The 22069-nt window shown below is 36.5% G+C and overlaps 1 protein-coding gene across 2 annotated transcripts in view; it reads left to right on the top strand.

Annotated features, from left to right (window-relative positions):
- The window catches only part of Arhgap6 (Rho GTPase activating protein 6), a 254670-nt gene that overhangs the window by 54092 nt on the left and 178509 nt on the right, over positions 1 to 22069 (top strand). Inside the window, exon 1 of one of the 2 annotated variants that reach the window (XM_036175166.1) lies at positions 21143 to 21449. The exons of the other annotated variant lie outside the window; for it this stretch is intronic. Within the exon in view, the coding sequence (XP_036031059.1) occupies positions 21435 to 21449 (15 nt within the window). The 5' untranslated portion in view covers positions 21143 to 21434. Of the gene's footprint in view, positions 1 to 21142; positions 21450 to 22069 lie in introns of those variants that run through there. 2 annotated transcript variants of the gene reach the window in all.

The raw sequence follows: 22069 nt of genomic DNA, 5'->3' as shown, positions 1-22069 counted from the left end.
GATTTGATTTTTAAAGGACATATTTGTCCTCAAATAATTCACTGGAGATCAGCAACTCATTTTGTAGTTTAAGGGGCAGGAAAAGCAGTGTTTAATCATAAATAATGGTTATTGATCTATAGTAAAGGTCTCTGTCTACAGACAGTGTCTCTGGATAATACAGTTTAAAACAGCTGAGTGTAGCAACAAACTTACTCATTTCCTATTGTGAGGGGATCATACTCCTGCATCATGCTAGAGGTTTTATTATTTCAGTAGCAGAACATTTTATTCAGTTAAGTGAGTAGAAGACCAGTCAGTGAGTTGGACCCAGTGATTAGTGGCAAGATTTTACTTTGTACAAGGTAGGGCTGTATAATTTATATACCCTACTTGTGTGACACACATGTGAACCATAAAACCAACATAAGAAGGAAGGTCTTTGATTCATTTTTTACCCTCACTTTCTAAAACCTTAAAAAATCAGTTTTAATGTTCTAATCTTATTGATAGATGTTAATGGTGTGTGTGTGTGTACATGTGCACCTACACATACTTGTCTATGTGGAGGCCAAAGGTTGGCCAAAATGCCTTCCCCCATTTCTCTCCACCTTATTTTTAAGACATGGATTTCTTTTTTTTTTTTTTTTTTTTTTGGTTTTTCGAGACAGAGTTTCTCTGTGTAGCGTGTAGCTTTACACCTTTCCTGGGACTCACTTGGTAGCCCAGGCTGGCCTCGAACTCACAGAAATCCGCCTGGCTCTGCCTCTCAAGTGCTGGGATTAAAGGCGTGAGCCACTACTGCCCAGCAAGACATGGATTCTTATTAAACATTGAATGCACCCTATTCAATAAGACTAGCTGGCCCTAGAACTTTAGATATTCTCTGGTTGCTAATTCCCCTGGCACTAGGATTGCAGATGTATGCCATCATACCTTGCTTTTTACATAGGTTCTAGGGATTTAAACTGAGATCCTCACTCCTGGCAACACTACTTTGCCAACTAACTTTGACTGCTATATTAAAGATTTCTGATTCATGTAGTGTTTCCCTCTTTTCATTCTTAAACGAGGATGGTCTTAACATTATTAGTTCTAGGAGTTGAAGACTTACATGAGGCAAACATGAAGGTTGAAGGCATCACAGAAATGGGAGATAACATGCATTTGGGGTTCCCAGGTGAATTTAACTTAGAAGGGCATACAAATGAATGTAACACACAAACACATGGAGGCAAACTGAAAGGAGTGTGGTGTTGATAAGATTCTGTGACATGAATGGTTTTACTAAAGTGACAGACACTGGGTTACAGTATGTCATTGTCAATGTCTTCTTTGGTATTCCAATACGATTTGGGGTTGGATATATTTCACTGTATTTTCTATATGAGGAAACAGTAGTTCAAAAGTTGAGTGAAATGCTGAGGTTAATAGAGAATTAGCAGTATAGATAACAAAGTTGGAAGCTCAGTTCATTTATCCACAAAGCCACTGCTATTATCTATCAGGCTTTGGAGACTTTTAATTGACGATAGAAGCAGAAGCTACTGACTCCCCATCAATATTCTTTCTGCCTCAACTTTAGTGTCCACAGCAACTATAATCACAGCACCTACATTCCAGCACCTAATGGATTTCTCCTACTGCTACAGCTTCCTTTGCATCCTATTCCTTGAAAGAGCAGCCCTCTAACAGAAATCATATGGAATTGTCAGTGAATATGCCAATGGCCATGTCTGCCATGCAGGGTAAATATGAGCAACTAAATGACATATCATTTGAGGGAAATAAATCTAATTCTCTCTCTCTCTCTCTCTCTCTCTCTCTCTCTCTCTCTCTCTCTCTCTCTCCCTGTGTGTGTGTGTGTGTGTGTGTAATGTATGACTGTGGGTCTGTATTTTTTCCCATCTGCTGTAGGAGAAAGCATTTCTGATTATGGGTGAATAAGATGCCAATCTATGAGTATAACAGAGTAACATTAGGAGTAATTTAATTGTTACTTTTTTTTTTTACCAGTAGTATTTGGTTTTACTTTAGGTCTCTGGGCTATATAGACTTTGGGTTCCATCTTGTGAAATGGGCCATAAGTCAAGGCAAACATTATTTGGTTACTCCCACAAGTTCTTTTTTGCCACCATTGCCCTAGCATATTTTTCAGACAGAAGATATTGTAGATAAAAGGTTTTGTGGTTTGGTTGGTGTTTATTTTTCTCTTTTGGTAGGCTACAGAGTACCTTTCTGTGTCATAGACACTAGAATATGCAGCTTGACCTCTCCATGTTCAATGAGTTGTGTGGGTGTTGTCTTCAGCAATGAGGCCTTTATTATCAGTTGGTGGACAACTACCTATTGTCTTGACAACAGTCTGATACCCATTTATTTTCATTAAGACTCCAGTGCCCACACTTAACAAGTCAAGAGCTTTATCTTCACATCATAGCTAATACTTCTAGATACTTTGTATACACAGGAGAATGGAGAGAAGACATAGGAGTGTCTCAGCTCTTCTGAATGTAATTCATTCTCAACTCCTCAAATTGCTACAGGCCCATCTCTTGTCTTGGTGCTGGTCAGTTGCATCATTGCAGTCTCCGCATCTCCCTTTTAAAGCCATTGAACTTCTCAGTGTTCTGTGACTTCATTTTTAAACATAGCCAATGTTCTATCTTCTTGGAATTCCTGGTCTTCTGATTTCACCCTTCCTGAAAATGTGTTTTTGATCATTGATAGTACATGGGTCTTGGGAAATAAGGAAGGTAAATGCATGTATCTACTCTGCCATCTTGACTTAGAAATACTAATTTTTATAACTGATTCACCTTTAAAAATTTTATGACTCATTCAATTGATTTAGTTATCATCACAATGATGGTAAATACTAGTAACAATAATAAAATTGTGTTAATATTTCTTAAAATTATTATTATCATCTTTATCCTTTATTTTTTCTTAATATCAAATTTTAATATAGAAAAGCAATCTGCTTCTCATGATAGCTAAAGAGAATAAAAACACAGTTGCTTGTAAACATTAACTCTAGGAATTTAAAACATATGTTTCTACAGAATCATCTCTTTAGATATAAAGTGTCTACAAAGCATGTTTAAGATAGAGAAAGGACAAGGGTGGGGAGGAAAAAGATAAGTCAATGACTCTTTTGGGGAAAAATAATGTCAGATATGTGACAAATCTTGAAAGAAACACACCAAGACATTTTTGTTCCCATGAGAATTGTGGAGTTGAAACTTTGTAGTTGAATTCTCATCCAATGACAAAGGAAATGAAAGAAAGCTGAGTTCTATCAATATTATCTTCAAGCAACAAGCTTATTTAGCAATGAAAGTGGTGTGTGTCTGTGTGTGTGTGTCTCTGTGTGTGTGTGTGTGTCTGTGTGTGTGTGTGTGTGTGTATGTGTGTGTGTGTGTGTGTGTGTGTGTGTCTGTGTGTGCGCGCGCTCAGCCATTGGGCTGCATCTCTATAGGCCTTTGTGTATCTCTTTCTATCTCTCTGAAAGACCCTAGCTGGGGAAATTTCTCTCTTTTAAAGAAACATTGGGTTAGATTGGTCCCGCCTGGAGAGTTCAGAGCACCCTCCCTTTAAGGACCATTCAATAAGTTTCATATGCAAAGCCTCTACTACAACACATGGCAACATTGTGATAGGTTCTGGGAACTGGTATGTGGATATCGTTGGGGACCATTATTGTGCCTAACACACCATGGTTGTCAATACACAAGTTTGGGGTATTATTCTCCCCCACTGAACCCCACTCTGTTTGTGAGTACATGATTATGTCTGTCTTTTCTCTCTCTTCTATATTCATATCCCCAATTTATTTTATGTTTTTATGCTATTGCCTGGTTTATACTTTTTCTTTTCCTTTCAATCATTATAATTCTTTTTCCTCATTAGCATTTTCTTTGTAACCCACATTAGTTGACATTTGGGAGCTGTTTTGAACTTCTATCTTCATGTTCTTTTCTCTCTAATTGAATTTGCTTATCACTTTTCTTTGAGCTCACTTGAGCCCTGTTTTTTTACCCAGCATTGACCAATGTCTTTTTCTGTCCTTTCCCAGCTAGCTTCTTCCCCTTTTAACCTTCACTCTCATCCAGAATTCTTATCTCTCCAGGCACACATTGTTTAACTTTTGTGGTTCCTTCAGCCTTGACTGTGAAGTTAATAGTTTGGCAAGCAGAGGAGCTGTGATAGCAGACATAGCAGAACAAAGCCACTGGTACTGAGAATCACAGCCATTCTTGTACAGGTCCAGCTGAGGAGGCTCTATGCTCTCTAACCAAGCTTTAGCTCTTTGGAACCCCCACTAACACCTCATCAGGTAGCCTTAAAACCCAAAAGGTACTTGATCATTTATCATACCTATATAATCTCAAAGGTATCTTCAATAACAAAGCTCAGAATACAGTCTGGAGTAATCTAGATGATCTAGTATGAATGAAGTTTTTTGGTGTTATTTTCTGACACATAACAACAGTTACTAATAACCAAGCATTTAAAATGTAAGTATGCTACATCATTGCTTTCTCATATTATACATATGTTCTATGGTTCAGAATTTTAATGATCATTACTGCAGAATTTTCGCTTAGGGACTTTGCAGAAATGAGCTTATTGATAATGACATGAAAATGAGTTACATTTGTGTATAACTTGGGTTTTTCATTTCTTTGGGTCACAGACCTAATATGTTCACAATAAGATTTAGTCCATTTCTTCTCAAAAAACATGAATGCATGCATATGCACATGTGTGTGTGTGTGTGTGTGTGTGTGTGTGTATAAAATATGGCACCTAGCATTTGCATGTTTTCTTTATAAATTTATTCTAGAAGCATTTACAGAGAAAATATGAAGCTAATAAAATAGAGATACTGTTGTAGACATGGTAGGTGCATTTGGTGAATAAAAGAAATAGTTCTTTTGAAAGAAATCATCCTGTAGAATATGGAGTATCACAAACTGATGGATGTGTAGTATTTCTGCTGGCAATAAACAAGATAGGGGGCTATAATGATGCAGGGGAGTCGGTTCAATTGCTAGGAAGCTTTCTCAGAGGTGACATTTCATCAGAGATATGACTTAAGCAGGAAGCTGATATTTAAAGGATGAGTCAACTATTGTTAACAACTTGCTATCACTTAGGTTCCTGTGTGGGAAGTCAATTTAGATAGTTAGACAAAACCCTTTTGTTGGTTAATGTGAAGAGCTGGTTTGGTTTTAGTGTAACTTCTTGTACATAGCCAAAAGTAATTTGAAATTAGCACACTGTAGGGAACACAAACTCTTGCAGATTTATTTTTTTTCCAATTGGACTAAACAAACATACAATTAATTATTTATTAAAATAGAAGCTCTAAAAGTGGTATTAGATTGCCCATACCTAAGGAATTAAGAGAACAAATGATTGCAGATCTACTTCAAAAAAAGAAACTTTTGTAAAATGCTAACATCTTAAATTTTTATAGGGTCTAACTATATAGCATTGCTGAACTCAAAGCTTCATGATGCTAGAGATATTTGATAAGTACTTTGTCCTTATTAATATTACTCTGAGATTTTTCTTTTTTAAATCCTAATCTTTTATCCCTTTTATTGAAAACAAATTTTTCCCTCACATATTATATCCTGATTATGGTTTCCCCTCCCTCTATTTCTCCCAGTTCCGTCCCATCTCTTTTCCCATCTGGATCTGCCCACTTTCTGTTTCTCATTAGAAAATCATCAGGCTTCTAAGGGATTAAAATATAATATAATATAATACAATATAATATAACATGCAATAAGATAAAACAAAAACTAACACATTGGAATAGGACTAAAAACAAACAAAAAAAAAAGAAGGAAAAGAGCCCAAGGAAATGATATAGAAGCAGCGACCCATTTGTTTGTACATTCGGCAATCCCATAAAACCACTAATGGAAGTCATAATATATGCACAAAGGAACTGTAGGTTAAAAAGAGATGAAATATATAAATAAAATAATTAAAAATAGGATTGGGGATTTAGCTCAGTGGTAGAGCACTTGCCTAGCAAGTGCAAGGCTCTGGGTTCAGTCCTCAGCTCCATAATAATAATAATAATAATAATAATAATAATAATAATAAAAGTTTAAAAAACAAATAAAAAGAAAAGCTCTGGCATGACATTATGAAACAAGGAACCTTCAAAGATGCTTGAGTTCATTTTCTGTTGGCCATGTACTGCTGGGCATGCAGCCTACCCTTAAGAGTAGTTTGTTTCCACAGTGATACTCCCTTGAAGAAAACTAAAATTTTATTTGCAAGTGATTATGAATTGGAGATATCTTCTTGGTTAGAATGTGTTCACTTCTATCAGCTCTAGGACATGATCTGGTGCAGACCTGTACAGGTCCTGAGCATACTGCCTCAGTCTCTGTGAGTTCATATATTTGACAATCCTGTTGATATAGAGGGCCTTGTTTTCTTGGTGTCCTCTATCTCCTGTGGCTCTTATACTCTTTCTGCCTCCTCTTCTACAGGGTTCCCTGATTCCTCAGGGAAAGAGTTTGAGAGAGACATCCCCTTTAGTGCTGAGTGTTCCAGGTCTCTCATTCTCTACATACTGTCTGGATGTGGGTCTCTGTATTTGTTCCCATTTGCTGCAGGAGGAAGCTTCTCTGATGATCGCTGAGCAAGGCACTGATATGATTCCCTGGAAAGAGTGGAGATTTTTCTTTATGACCAACAAGTCACTATTGTTTGAATGCTCCAAGGACCAAAGACTGAATCTCTACCCTAGAGCCTACCACCAGTAAAAGAATGACCATCTAAGGCTTCCTTATGATCTAAATTACACTGGGACGATGGCTAGGCCTCGCTTTTATCCCAGAATTCCAAATTTGTTTCAATTGTGGCTTCCATGTACCTGAACAAGTCATTTATAGCTTTACTGAATATTATTATGAATTTTCAAGACACTCTATGCCAGGACCACTGCAGGCCTACTCCAAGAGAGAACACAGCTATATATCAGTGCTCACTCCAGGAAAGAGGGCCCTGTTGGTTAAGATCTTGAGTCCTTTGATTCAGCAGACCTAGCTATACAGTTGTCTCTTTAGGTTTTGTTTGTATCTTAAGATTATTTCCATAAATTATTGATCATAACACTGTTATTATATGTTGTATAGCCAAAATGGTGATAATTTATTGATCTCAATAAGAAACAGCTTCCATATTGGAGTGTTAACTGGATGGAAAGTTGCTGATATTTGTGTAGAACAATGATAGGTTAAATCCAATTTTGAACACATTTGATTATAAGCAACATGTTTAATATTTTTTAGCACCTACAGTCCCAAGGGAAATAAAATTACAAGTCATATTGACTTCACTAACACCTCCTGTGCCCATGTTACCTAGGTGTTCACACTTTTTCAATCATTCCAGTCCAGTGAGGCCCAAGAAAGGACAGCTGGGTAAGCTTTATTGCTTTACTAAACTTCCATCCTGAAAGTATGACCACTAAAATGTTAACCTTTATGGATTTGGATCATTTCGCAAACTGAAGATTGTAACCAGTCTTTCTCTGTACTACTAGCCAGCACCATAATAAATGATGCAGAGACTTATTAATTATAAAACCTTGGCCATTAGCTTAGGCTTATTACTAACTAGCTCTTACAACTTGAATTAACACATTTTTATCAATCTACTTTTCATCTCATGGCTTTATTACCTTAACTCTGTACTGCCCATGCTGCTTTCTCTGAGTCCTGGAATCTCCTCACAACTCTGCACTTCTTCCCAGCATTCTCTCTGCCCCCCAAATCCTGCCTAGCTATTGGCTGCTTAGCTTTTTATTAAAACAATCAGAGTAACACATATCCATAGTATACAAAAAGTTATTCCACAACAAAAGATACTTCCCATGTGATATTTATATGCTTGAAATGTAGACCTTCCATTTTTCCAAATCCATATAGGCAATTATTTTTAAGTTAGGAAGTTCTTCAGTAAAAATATCTGAATAAATCTTGACCTCTTTTCCTCTCTCCCCCTTTCCTCCCCCTCCCTTCTCCTCTCCTCCCCTCCATTCCTCTCTTCTCCTCTTTTTGCTCTGCTCTTCCCTGTGTTTATTATGAATTTGAGAGGATTGTTTTTTTCCCAAAGTGGAGAAAACAAGATTTCTTGCTTCATGTTTTATTTTTCATTGTACTCACCATACAGGACTTTGTTGGGCTTTTGTCAGATGTACTTCCATCTGTGTATTCTTGGATTGAGTATTGGCAGCAATAAGCTTTTAAAAAGACTAATAAAGAGGTAGAGGTTTAGATCCTAACGTTTATGAAGAAATGTTAAAAAAAATAAAAAAAAAACTAAACAGAACATTTAAATAACGTCCTTTAAAGGCTCAGGGAATATTGCAGAAGAGGAAGTGGAAAGAGCAAGAAGACAGGAAGAAGGGCTGTGAGATGTTTTCAGGGAAGGATGCAGGCATTACAAACATGATATTATAGCAACTGTAGTTGGCTGTAGTAGGCCTGAAAAGGAGTGAGACTATTAAAAGCTAATCATGGATCTGGAAAGGGCTCAAGGGGCCCTACTCCTTTCTCTTGAGTTATAGGCTACTGATAGATGTTGAGGGAGGAACTATCATTGTTTTCAGTTGTGTACACACTTGAGTGAGCTCACTTGGCTCCACAGTCACACGGACAGCACTAGTTAAAAATCAGTGGGTCACAGAATAAAACAAAAAGACATGAATGTGGAAAAGGGGATTTCTAAGGAGGGATGAGTGCTAACTAGGGTGGGGAGAAGATAAGAGATGGTGGGAGTGAGGGTAATAAGAACACATCACATGCATGCATTATCCAAAACATTTCTTCAGTTAAAAAAATTAATATCAAAAATTACAAGATTTGGAATTGAAAGGATTGCTCAGTGGTTAAGGGCACTTGCTGTTCTTGCAAAGGACTTGGGTTCAGTTCCCAGTACCAACATGGCAGCTCACAACTGTCTGTATCTCCAATTCCAGGAGGATCCAACACTCTCTTCTGGTCTGTGTGGTGACAGGCAGTTATGCAGACAACATCCATATATGTAAAATAATGTTGAACTTTTTAAAATGTTGATGTTAAGCATTTCAGGATGATTAGAACCTATAGTTTCATGACATTTATATATATATTTTTTTAATTTACATGATAAGTATTCCTTTAGTAATCGTTTGGCTTTTGAATTTCTAAAATAATTTTTGACTTTTAAGCATAGTAGAAATGGTAAACTGTTGTCCCAATTAAGTCATTAATTATTTTTAGCTATTATTTAAAATGTACAGGAAATGAAGAATCTGAGCTCAAAGTACTAAATATAATATGAAGTTTTGTTTAGAATGCAATCATTCCTTATCCATAGTGATACATAGTGAATCACTCATAATAAATATTTGTAATGATGAAATGCATTCTTTTGCATATTAATATGAAATAGGGAAATATAAGCATTAATATTAAGAAATATTATCTTGTTGAATTTGCCATTTGATTATCATTACATGTGTCCCTACATTCTAGTAATAAAACCAAAGAAGATACTTAAAAGCCCCTGAAGGAGAAAAGAGGTTCTATATTGGAAAGTTGTGCAACTGGTCACAACAGATGGTTTTATCTCTCCTTTTATTTTAATAATGTAAATATTCACATCTTAAAATCAACCAAAGCAGAACACAAAGATGAGTCTCTTCTCAATTTAAAGATAATTTTCCTTATTTGATTTAACTCTTCAAGTAATTACATGTTTTTATTGCTTAAAAATATATATTGAGATTTATTAAATCTAAATCAAGATTATAATATCCCTTTTGGAGACATTTCTTGTAGTTCAGTTAAGGTATTCCTAATTATTATCTAGATATTTGAGAGTTGAACATAAGCAGGAGTGCTGCCATTTCCTTGATGATACACTTATAGAAATATGAAGCATAGCATCCCTATGTTTATCTATTTTATCTTTCACTGCTTACATGCATACATTAAGAATTCTCTTTCTGATAGATAATGTTTAATTTGTCACTGATTAGCCATGTACTAAGGAAAATTTGTATAGAAATTTTCAGTAGTAATCTCTTTATGCCAGCTCCATACAGCCACTCTTAAGGTGTATAATAATTTTAAATTATTACAATATTATGAAAATTTCAAAACAAATGAGTTAAATTTCAAGGCAAGTGTATTTTCTTGCATTTGTTTTTGTGGGGGTGTATTTGTGTGTGTATACTATGTACCTTTTAGGATAGTAGAATGTTTTAGGCTTTTCCAAGTAGATGGTTTATATCAACCCTCTGCACATAGGCATTATATGATATATGAATGAATGTGTGTGATTGATTCCATTAAAACCTTGCTTACACTAACAGGAGATGTGTTGAATTTTGTTTTGTGGGTTATAGTTTACAGACCCCTGGCTTAGAGGATAAATGGCTGCATACTGGTTGAACCAATTTGATGAGAGATACACATAAGGGGACAGGTTCATTTTATTGCTGCCCAGGTCTTGGCTGTCTATTTTCTAGAAAACAGCCACCACTCCAAATAGGTAATGGTAGGTAATGGAGTGTGCTTGTGATTTCTCTCCCTTGCTAAGGAATTTTGAGATTTATCTACCAAATGAAATATTCCAGTGCCAGAAGCAGCCGTAGTAGAATAAAAATACAAATGTTACCATATTTAACTATGGCAAAATGGAGCCATAGTCATCTGTAGCTCATGTTGAGCTTGGGGAGACATTCTCCAATAGTTCCTTGAACTCTCATTTAAGAGATCCATTTTCTTATATTAGTTGCTGTAAGTACTGCAGTCTAAGCGGGTGTTTATATATAACTCAGTGGAAGTGTCAATGGAAATTTTAGTGTGTAGTGAACTTTGAATTATGGAAATCAACATAAAATGCGTTGTCACTTCAAATACAGTATCCGATTTTATAATGGCTAAGTAGTCAGAGACGGCTTTTCTCTTTGTGTGTATATGTGGATGTCAAAGATTGACATCAAGTGTTTTCCTTTATTGCTCTCCATCCGCCTTTACTTTGAGGGACAGGGCCTTTCATCATTTGGAGCTCATGGAATAGGCTAGGCTGGCTAGCCAGTAAACCCCAGGGATTCTCCTGTCTTGCTTCCCCAAAGCTGAGAGTACAAGTATGTGCACACCCAGATATTTATGTGAGTGCTAGGCATTGAACTCAGGTCCTTGTGTTTATGAAGCAAGAACTTAATCATTTTCCAGTCCCTATTATTAATTTTCCAGTAAGAAAATTCTCCAAGTTTCTGATCTCACCTTTTCTTTTCTATTAAATATACTTAGAGGAACAACTCGGATCAGACATTAAAATTGACACCACATGGTTGGCTCCATATCTCAGGGATTAGAGCACTGGTCTTGTTAAACTGACATCACAAGAAAGAGAAATATTGTAGCTTGAAATCTCCTTTATCATGAGGAAGAAGATTACAATTTCAATAATCATAGTAATGATTTTGACCCTGTAGATTTAATTCTCACTACTCTGAAAGGTTGAAGGAATGAAAGTAAAATTGAAATACAATCAGTTAGGAAAAGAAGAGGCACTATTCAATCTCTCCCTATTTTCCTAATACTTATCCTGATTTTTCTACAGGTAGCATGGTGTTTTATAATAGTAAATGCAGTTGAGTTGCCTTTGGCAATTAACACTGGCAAATGCACAGTATGGGGCACAGTCTTGGCCCATAGAATTTAATCTGGCTAAGAGATAGTTAAACATCTGTGAACAGCCAGTTGTTTGTCACCAATTCTCAGGCAAAAGGTTTGCCCTTGTTTTGCCTATGGATCTGCTCCAACCTTGATGGTCATCTCTACATGTACCTAACACTTTATAGTTTAGCACATTCAAGTGCTACTTTAAGGTATGTATCATAATGTGCCTCTACTCACTTCTCTGTGGTGTTTATCTAAATAGGTACTCATTTACATTCAGCTTTAAGGAAAATGCAGAAACGGCAAGGATGTACTGGATCAAATGGAAAAGAGAACTCAAAATGCACTCTACAGATTAGATGGCAATTTCAACTACCATCATTTAAAAAAAAAATGTAAGGTGGCTAGGGAGAGTAATATTTTATATTTAGTATCTCATTTAATCCTTACATCATAAACTTGAAATAGATGTTTTTGTTGCGATTCCTTAAAGTTTGTACTGAAAATAACCAATGACATTAAGTTTTGACCTCACTGATGAGACTTCAAGTCACTTAGTGCTTGAGGAAGAGTACATCATGATGCGTGGATCTAAGACATGGCTAATCAGAGAACATCCAGACACTGCTCAGTGTGTGGCCCCGAGACTAGCTATAGCAGTCCTTCATTCCAGACCTGCTGAACACAAAAGGAATTTCTCTTGGCACCATAAGCACAGTGGGATTTAAAAAGCACAATTCTGAATTTCCTGCTAAGTCATCTGAAGAGACATAGACACAGTTTTTTGTCATAAAGGAGACTGGGAAACAAGATAAACAGGAACTATCACAATGCGCTATAGACAAGAAGGATTTCCCTACTCCTGAAATCCCTAATTCAAACTTGATGGAGAGATTTAGGCAGGAAGTGATAATGAAGTCCTATTTGGTGAAAATTTATCAAAGTCTGAAAGTAGACAGATGGGAATTCAAAAGCTTACAAATTTTAAAGGGTGACAATTACATTTTGTTATTTTGGGGTTTTTTGTTTGTTTTTTAGGGTTTTTCTTTTTTGGTTTTTCAAGACAGGGTTTCTCTGTGTAGCTTTTGGAGCTTGTACTGGAACTCATTTTGTAGAGCAGGCTGGCTTTGAACTCACAGAGATTCACCTGCCTCTGCCTCTTGAGTTCTGGGATTAAAGATGTGCTCCACCACCTCCCAACAACATTTTGTTATTTTACTATGCAAATATTTACTAAAACCTTTCCTTCTTTGCTATGTATTTTATAGGGTACAAGGACAGAGATAGACAGGATAGAATACAGGAGTATAAGTTTAAGCAAAGCAGGTTACACATGTCTTGTCTGACAGTATAGATTTCAGAGGTTTCCATATTTCAGAGTATTTACATAGACTTTTTAAAGCCCAGAGCATTCTGTGTTTTAAGATTTTCTGAATAGCAATGACCAACATGTGTTAGGAAACATTACTACAGAATAGAGGTTAACCTAATGGAAACCATACATAATGTGAGCATCTGGGTTCTATTTGTATCCTGTGTCATTGGAAATGACATAATATTTTTAAATGTACAAACTTTTTGAAATAAAGAATTCTGTCTATATTCCTTTGTATCAAGTTTTTTTGTTTTTGTTTTTTGTTTTTTGAGACAGGGTTTCTCTGTGTAGTTTTGTGCCTTTCCTGGAACTCACTTGGTAGCCCAGGCTGGCCTCGAACTCACAGAGATCTGCCTGGCTCTGCCTCCTAAGTGCTGGAATTAAAGGTGTGTGCCACCACTGCCTGGCTGTTGTATCAAGTTTTAATGTCTAAGACTTTAAGGAAGTTATTTGTTTCAAAATGTGTACACTTGAATTGAGAAATAACTACTAAGTCCTTATGTTAAATTATAGAAATAAGTACATAATTGGTAGGTAGTACCACACTAATAAAAGCAAGAACAAAGAAAAAATTTTATGGTTGATTTATATTATTGTAGGCAATTCACTTCTTATGGCTTTCCACTAGTGTGTAAAATATGTGTATGCTGTTGCTTTTAATGTAACACTTTTAAAAAATAAGGCATAAAAAGCAATATGTACATGCAAGCTACAGAGAACTGTTTAATCCATGTGCTTCAGAGATATTTAAAAAGGAACACAGAGACATCTACATGGGTAAAAGTTCATAATGTAAAATAAAGTGTTGTATACAATATCTGTAAATGATTATGAAATTTATGATTCCAATTCAATAAATAAAATATTAACATACTTTGTTCTATGATTTCTGAAGAAATCCCAACATATTTAGCTTAAAACCATAAATATTAAAGCCAGTGTTAAGAACCATGTTCTTAGGGTGATAACCTGATTGCACTTTTAGTAAAATGTACCAACTTTAAGACAACGCTAAATGAATACCTAGATGTGTTCTAATATGGTAACAAGACAAATTGGAAAGTTAATAATGAAGGGATGAGAATGCAAATTTGAGGCAACGTCACAATATACTTGTCCTCTCTTATATTGCACTTGGATCTTCTGACAGGTTTGGAAGCCTGAACCAAATGGGCATAGTAAAAATTGGAACACATGTTAGTTTGGGCACTCATCAGCCTTTGTGGATTTTAGAATGAAGTATTTATTTTGAGGCTTTGTTTCCTCTGAGCTGTACCTCGTAAATGAAAAGTACAACATGTGCATCTTCCATGCTGAGAATAAACAGCAACCTCACCCTCTGTAAACAGTAATCCAATATGCTGAGCAAGATTTACAGATGCGTCCATTTAGATAAACAGCAAGAGGCCTTACTAATGATTAGTCCTGTGTAAGAACTGTGGCAATTGGTACTACACGGAAAAGGTTCTCTGTCACCACTACACTTTCTTCAGAGCCCAGGCAGTGTCTAACACTTAGGAGGAGGCCAATTACAGTTTGTGACTAAATGAATTAGAGGGCATTCTGGAGGTTTGAAAAGAGGAACTCCCAATGGCTCCTGCTTTAGTTCTTTCTGCAGTGTGCAGAATCACTACAAGTCAGGTCATGTAGCTCAGTCCAGGTCTCTGCAGGAAGCCAGGAAGGAGAGGCCAAGGCTTGACCTTGTGACTTTGCCAGCCGACTTTGTTTCCTTCATGTGGAGAAGCAGATGTGCCTGCTTGATAGGGCAGATGCCTGGAAGCCCCATGGTCTGGAGGAGGTAACATCCTGGTCTCTCATGTTTCCTGGGTGATTCATTAACCAGCCATGAGGACAAGATCTGTCAATCACTTCCAGAAGCTCAGCCCTATCAATGCTCTTGTGATAATGGGTTCAAGATCCAGAGAGAGAAAAACTCTTAGCAAATTATATTTTAAAAAAACAACAACATAATCTCAGTACACACATTTTTGTAAAGTCAAGGCAGGGTTATTTAAAGCCTTAATATAACATTCTTTTAATTGCCCATGAACATATGGGGTCAGCTTATCCTTTTGCTAAAATATTTATCATGCATGAATCAATTACAGGTACCGTAGATCTCATTTCCTCCTATCTCAGAGGCAAACCTATCTTTTTTTTAAATCCAAATTTTAAATAGTCCTCTTTATTTTGGGGTCACTGCAGAGTATGTCATCTGACTGCACCCATTGCTTTGAATTTGTTTTTCTGTATGGTTATCTCATGTTAAGTCTCTGCTTTGGCAAAAACGCTTCTAAAAGCCATTCCTGTTTATAGCTAAAAGTCCGATGAGGATGGGTCATATATATACTCACCTCTGTCTATTCCTCAACCCTCTGCCAAGTAGCGTCTATGTAATCACTCTTCCAAGTCTCTTTTTTCTATAGTTCACATGAGCCATCACCTCTAAATCCATAAGGTGAGTTCTGGCTGCATTTAACCTCTTTTAGATTTTTATCTCCACGGTTCCTTTTTATTTCTACTCTTGTTGGTGATTCTCACCCTTCCTAATGTGTGACCCTTTAAAGCAGTTCTTCATGTTGTGACCCCAACCATAAAAAATATTTCATTGCTACTTTGTAACTGTAAATTTACTACTGTTATATATAAATCATGGTGTAAATATCTGACATGTAGGATACCTGATATGCAACCCCCAGAGGTGCTCTAAACACTATGTCTTGCTCTTCCATGGAAGTCTTGGATTTCTCATCTGTTCCTTAAGCATATTTACATCACAAATCCTCTCTCTTGTCACTGTAGATTCATTCAGATCACCCTGTGATTGACTACAGCTTCAATACTATAGTCAAGCTTTCTTATTTCAGGCAGGCCAACATCATTGTAAAAATTACAAGGGAAAGAATGTAAGAGGAGAATCATGTTTTAGCCTTTGTGAAAACTGAAATACCACTGCATGCAGTACTCTAAAGCACCAATAACTACAAAATAGAACTCCTTCACAGTACCTAGCTATAGACACAACTTTTTAAATCTCTCCCCTCCGACTTTACCCCTTTCATTCATGATTTCTGTTCAATTATGTCATCTGTTTTGTCTTGGTTTCTGCTTTACAGTTCCTTGGTATGTACCCTTTATTCTCTAGCTTAGAAGCCTACTATAGCTTTCATTTTGCCTTTAGTGGTTTTGAAATTAGGAGGCTTATGTATATATCTAAATGAAGTGATGAATGAACATTTCAGCCACATACTCTGATGACTTCTTTGTGTTCTCAATGGTTGCTAGTAACAACCACTGCCAGTTATTGAGTAAAATGCTGTAACTTCTACCATTACACAATTTACATAGTTATTAGCCTTAGAAAAGATGATGTTAGGGACTAAAGGCTTGTGCATCTTCCTGGGTTTCTGTGTGGAATTCTGTCCCTGAATGTGATGGCATTTTAGATGGGGCCGTGGGCAGGTGATTCAGTTTTGCTGAGGTAAGGATGCTGGGACCATGATGAGTTGAACGTTGTCAGAAGAAAGCAGGGTTTATGAATGTGAAGACACAGAGAAAAGGTAGCCATCTACAAATCAGAAAGTGTCTTCACTAGAACTAGACTATGCTGATGTTTGATCTCAGGTTTCAAGTTTACAGAACTCTGAGAAATCAATGTCTGCTACTTAAGCCAAGCTAGTCAGTCAATGTTATTTTGTTGTGGCAGCCTAAGAAGATTAAGGCAAAGGGTATATCTCCTTCTTTATTGTATATCTACTTTTTCAATACTGTATTTTTAATGATGTGTAGGTGTGTATAGCTATGTATGAGTATGTATATATTAGTGAATGTGTCCACAGAGGCCAGAAGCATCAGATCTTTCTGAGCTGACATTGTAGGTGGTTTTGAGCTACCCAGTATGGGTGCTAGGAACCAATCCTGAGTCTCCTACAATAGCAGTATGTGTTCTCAACTACTGACTCATCTATCCAGCTCCTAATATAAAAAGAAGCTGACTTGTTCAAAGTAAATTGCTTGCTTTATTTCACAGTTCCAGTGAGTGTCAAAACCAGGCATCAAAAACCATTGTTATCATTTATTTTGGATACCTAATGAACAAATGCAATGTGGGTTTCTGCATTCAATGTAAATTAACAATTGTCTTTTAGTGCTTGTGAGCCCAATATATGCAATGAATTTTGTAATTATTTTTTTTACTTTTTATTTGGGGATGGAGGATAATAATATATCACTTTAGTAATACCTATTGCTTAATATTCTAAAGATAGTCATTGAGATATGTTTTGAGTACAGCGAATAAAATACTAATTGGGAGCTAGTGAGGTGCTCCCATAGGTAAAAGTGCTTGCCGTGCAAGCCCAACAATCTGAGTTTGATCCCTGGAATCCATGGGGAAAAGGAGAGAACTGACTCCAAAAACTTGTCCTGTGATCTCCAAGAGTATACTGTAGCTCGCATGTACCCTGCAATCACTCACACACACACACACACACACACTAAATAAAATAAAATAAAATATTGGTTGGTCTTTCAGGATTCTAATAAAATTAACTTGTAGAAGCATATACCAAGGGGGAAATTTTTGGAAGGTTCATTAGATGGGTCAAATGAATTAGATGTTATTTGGCTGCAGGCAAGAGAACATTCCTCCCTCTTGGGAGATTAAGCAGCCTCGTAATTGAAATGTAACATAAAAGAAAGTCCAACATGTTGGAAGATCCATATATAGGCCTCCTTCCAGAATCCATCCTGTTCTGTATGCTGTTCAATTTACTTTCTGGCTGGTGGCAAGATGGGCTGCATTAGTTTCAAACAACCACACTGAGATGTAACAGTGACCAGAGGAAGATGTACAGGCTATCCCTTTCTTTTTATTTCTTTTCTTAGGAGAATTCTGCAAGCTTCTTTACCTTCCTTTGATTGTGGCTCGGAAATAGACTGTGGCAGTGACTGCTGCTTGCCTTCTCTTCTCCATGCATACTTTTTACTGCCTTCTAGATAACTTTAGACTAAACCTCCATCAGTGTGTAACTCTTGCTGCCTAAAGTACAGATAAGTCTGTCTGGAGATTTAGCAATGGTGTTGGCACTGAGAGCCCCACCCCTCAAATGGAGGAAGCATAGGCTATTGGAAAGCATATTGAATGATATAACCACCAAGTAAAAATGATGAAACTCTATCTTTGGAGCTAGGATGGATCATCTACTCTTGATGACAGGGGAAGATTGACTAGCCAGGCATCAGAAATCTGGAAGGAGGATGAAAAGGCAAGTGTCTACAGTGGGCAACAGACTGAGGCTATTCATAAAGTTAGTTTTCATAGAGGTGACAGAGATATCCATGGGTGGAAAATTATTCCAAGTCAAGTTGTCTGAAAGCAAGTTCAGTGGACAAATCTTTGTAAGACTTACTCAACAATTTGTTGATAAGAAAATTTATACATATATGTGTGATAATAATTCAACTACCATACATGTATTGCTTCATTAATTCCTCCATCCCAACATGCAAATGGCTAGTGGCTTCTATTTGGCAAGAATCCTTTACATAAATGTTACCCTCACTTTGAATAAAGAGTGGAGAGAAAGCCATCTCAGAGTTACATATTTGGCTATGGGTAACGATGAGAAAATTTGCTTTGCTAATGTTTGTATGAGCTAAAAATTGAAATAGCATGCATTTGTCACAACAGGGGCCAGTCTCCTAAACAAGCCATAAGTGCAGCATGCATGTGGGTTTTCTTGTTAATCATATGGGTGCTGACCCTAGAAGTTTCACTTCCCCTTACATAGTGTGGCTCCTTTAGAAGATAGGGCTCAGCATGTTGGTATCAAAGTGCTTTGGCTCAAGCACTTTGATTGGCCTCATTATTATGGAACTCAGTAGCCATCTCAGAAAAGCAAACAATGGGCTGCAGAGATGTCTCATTAATTAGTAGGACATACTGCTCTTCCAAAGGACATGAGTTCAGTTCCTAGCACCCATGTTGGCTAATTCATAATGGCCTGTAACTCCAGCTCCAAGTGCTCCTCTTCTGCCCTCCATGCATTTACCAAGACATATACATACATACACATACCTTTAAAAAATTAATAAGAAAATCAAACTAACATGAATGGAAAATGTTCTGTTTTATATGGTTTCAATTTTTCTTGTTTCACCAAGGTCTTTAAGTAAGATATCCAAGGGAAACAGTGCCTCTATCATCATCTATATCTATATCTATATATAATTATAAATAATTCAATGGCAAATAATATCCATGTGTCTGAATGGTAAATAGCCAATTGAATTTCACAGAACAGTTTCATGGATGCTGAAGGAAGCAAGAGAAAGAAGACAAATCTGAGGCCTGTAAGATCCATGGAGGGCCATATTAGGGACAAGGAAGGGGATATATTTTTAAGTGGGAAGCCAATACAATATAAAAATGCACCGTTTAACATAAATTATGCTAATTTAATCAGAACTTCTGAATTAGGATATAGTGATAAGAAACTTGGTACTGATATATATATAGTATATATATATATTCATAAATCTTATTGTAGATTTAAAAAGATATTGACAAAATGTATAAGCAAAGCAAAAATAGTTTGGGTTACCTTCAGTCTTTCTAAGACTGCAGTATAATTTACAGGATTAATATGCCAATTAAATATAATTTCCTTTTCCTCTTATGGTTTAATGAAATCTCTTCTTCTCTTGGGTAAACTGAGTAATTATACATTCCCAAATGGAAAAATGTTTTCGCAAAAATGTTCTTTTCTCTGACATCACTAATTTAGTCAGTCTCTTTGATGCAAGATGGGGTTGAAACTACCACATTCTTACAATTATGTATAGATGATCCAGTCTTTCTATGTGTGAGTCTATGAATGATCATCCTCAGGCATTTATTTTAAGGAATCTCTTAAATCTTCTATCAATTCATTTCAGGTTTCCTATGAGTCCTGAACTGTTTTATACTTAGGAATGACTTAGTAAGAAAGCTAGAACACAAAGCTAAAGTGTCATTGATTCAGTACTCTGGGCTCCAGCGATTTTTGTGTTGTCTTTAAATTAATATAGGAGACTTTGTCCTGCTTCTGTCGAATGCACTAAAGGTTTCCTACATGCGACTGATTGATTCACTATATCCATTGCTTGATTTGCCTTAATTAATTAACAGTGCCATTTTCAGTTTCCTACAGAATTATAATCTGCTACTGTAAAATTAGTATCATCTCTGACTTATTATTATTGTTGTTTGTGCATGAAAACTATTGGAATCTGTAGTCCACCACCTTGTACTAAACAACCTATTTGTTATTGATGAGAATAATATTCTTTGTACATATTCATCCCATGCAATAAGGAAGACTTTTACATTAGTCTCTTGGCTGATTTAAATATTATGTTCCCAAGGCCCAGACCAATGTTGGTTACAACTTTTTCACTTTCTGCCCCGTGGCTGAACACCTCCCAAGTTTTACCAGGTCATTGCAGAGATGTCTTTTGAGTCTTAGGAGAACCAATTGGGAATGTAGCTCAATGAGTATAAATCAACCTCCAGAAGAGAATAAAAGTTAAAGTACAGAAGTGGGGCCTAGGTCATAGTTGATCTATTTTCTTTTCTTTCTTTTTTTTTTTTTAACAACAAACAAAGCAGTTCCCCATTAATGACAACACATTTGCATGAGGCATCATATGATGGAGTTTATGTGTGTGTGTGTGTGTGTGTGTGTGTGTGTGTGTGTGTGTAGCCAATCTATTGATACATTAACATTGTCAGTAAAATATACCCATTCTTTGCCATGGAGCATGTTGTGTTGAGTTTCAGATTGCTTTATGCTTGTCTGTGTTATTTTGCTGTAATGATTACGCAAACATTTCCAGAAAAGAAAGGTGAGGATTGATTTGTCAATGCCTGAGGCCCTTCCCAACTAGTGGCTGAAAACCACATTTGACAGTGAGTTGTTTGGGCCTTGAAAGGAATTTTCCCACAGAAAGGATGTTCTAACTGGCAGGCTCCCAGGACCGCCCACAAATCCATTTAACCATAACAGAGCTGACCAACACTGTCAGGGCTAGAGCTAGTTTCCAAGTGGGAAGTCTGCCTAGTATTAATAGAACAGTTCCAGCTGAACTGTGGGCCCAGTGGACTTCTGATGTGCCGGCCTGGGAACCAAGGCAGTCTTTGTAACACTTATGGGAAATAGATTCCTTGCTGAGAATGGTGGGAAGTGAGGACCATGACTTCCCATTTTTCGTTTTCACTCTAATCATGACCAACTCCAGTATCCAGTGGGAAGAGACCAGGATGGCTCCTAGGGGAATCCTTCTCTCAACCTGAAGTCTGATCTGATTGTGTTGGATTGACTGTTCCCATGTACAGGATATTTGTAAGTTGGGTGTTTCTAGATCACCTGTATTTAATTATGTGGTATGGATGTTTACTTTACAATAGTATCTCTTTGTTTATATATATATATATATGTATATATATATACATATATATGTATGTATATATATGTATTAGAATTTAAGTCTGGTATTGTTTTAAGTTTTTAAAATTCATTTTGATTCATTTCAGCTTAAATTGCTCTTGTGATTCTTTAATGGTTTAACACTATTATTTTTGTGCAAATAGAAAGGGTGTGCACAGTTGCTGCAAAAGGTCCCGTTCTCCTTATGTGGGAGGAACTTGGACAAGTGGGTGGTTCTCTCTCTCTCTCTCTCTCTCTCTCTCTCCTCATTTTCTCTCTGAGATATGCTGTTCACATCAAGATATGCTTTTAGAGATTAAAAATTATATTTATACTTGGGAGGTAATTTCTTTTTACCTACTCATTTAGAAATATTTTAAACTATGTATAAAGGAGAATGAGAGTGGAAAGGTTTTTCTTTTCAAGGAACTCTTCATTTTTATTTTGACTTTAGTGGTGCTGGGGAGTCACACATGCTAGGCAAGTACTCTACCCCTATGCCACATCCCCAACCTCAATAGGTCTTTTATTTGTCC

The sequence above is a fragment of the Onychomys torridus genome, chromosome X, assembly GCF_903995425.1.
Source record: "Onychomys torridus chromosome X, mOncTor1.1, whole genome shotgun sequence".
Taxonomy (NCBI): Eukaryota; Metazoa; Chordata; class Mammalia; order Rodentia; family Cricetidae; genus Onychomys; species Onychomys torridus.
Note: the sequence above shows the minus strand (reverse complement) of the source record. Positions and strands in the feature narration are given on the sequence as shown.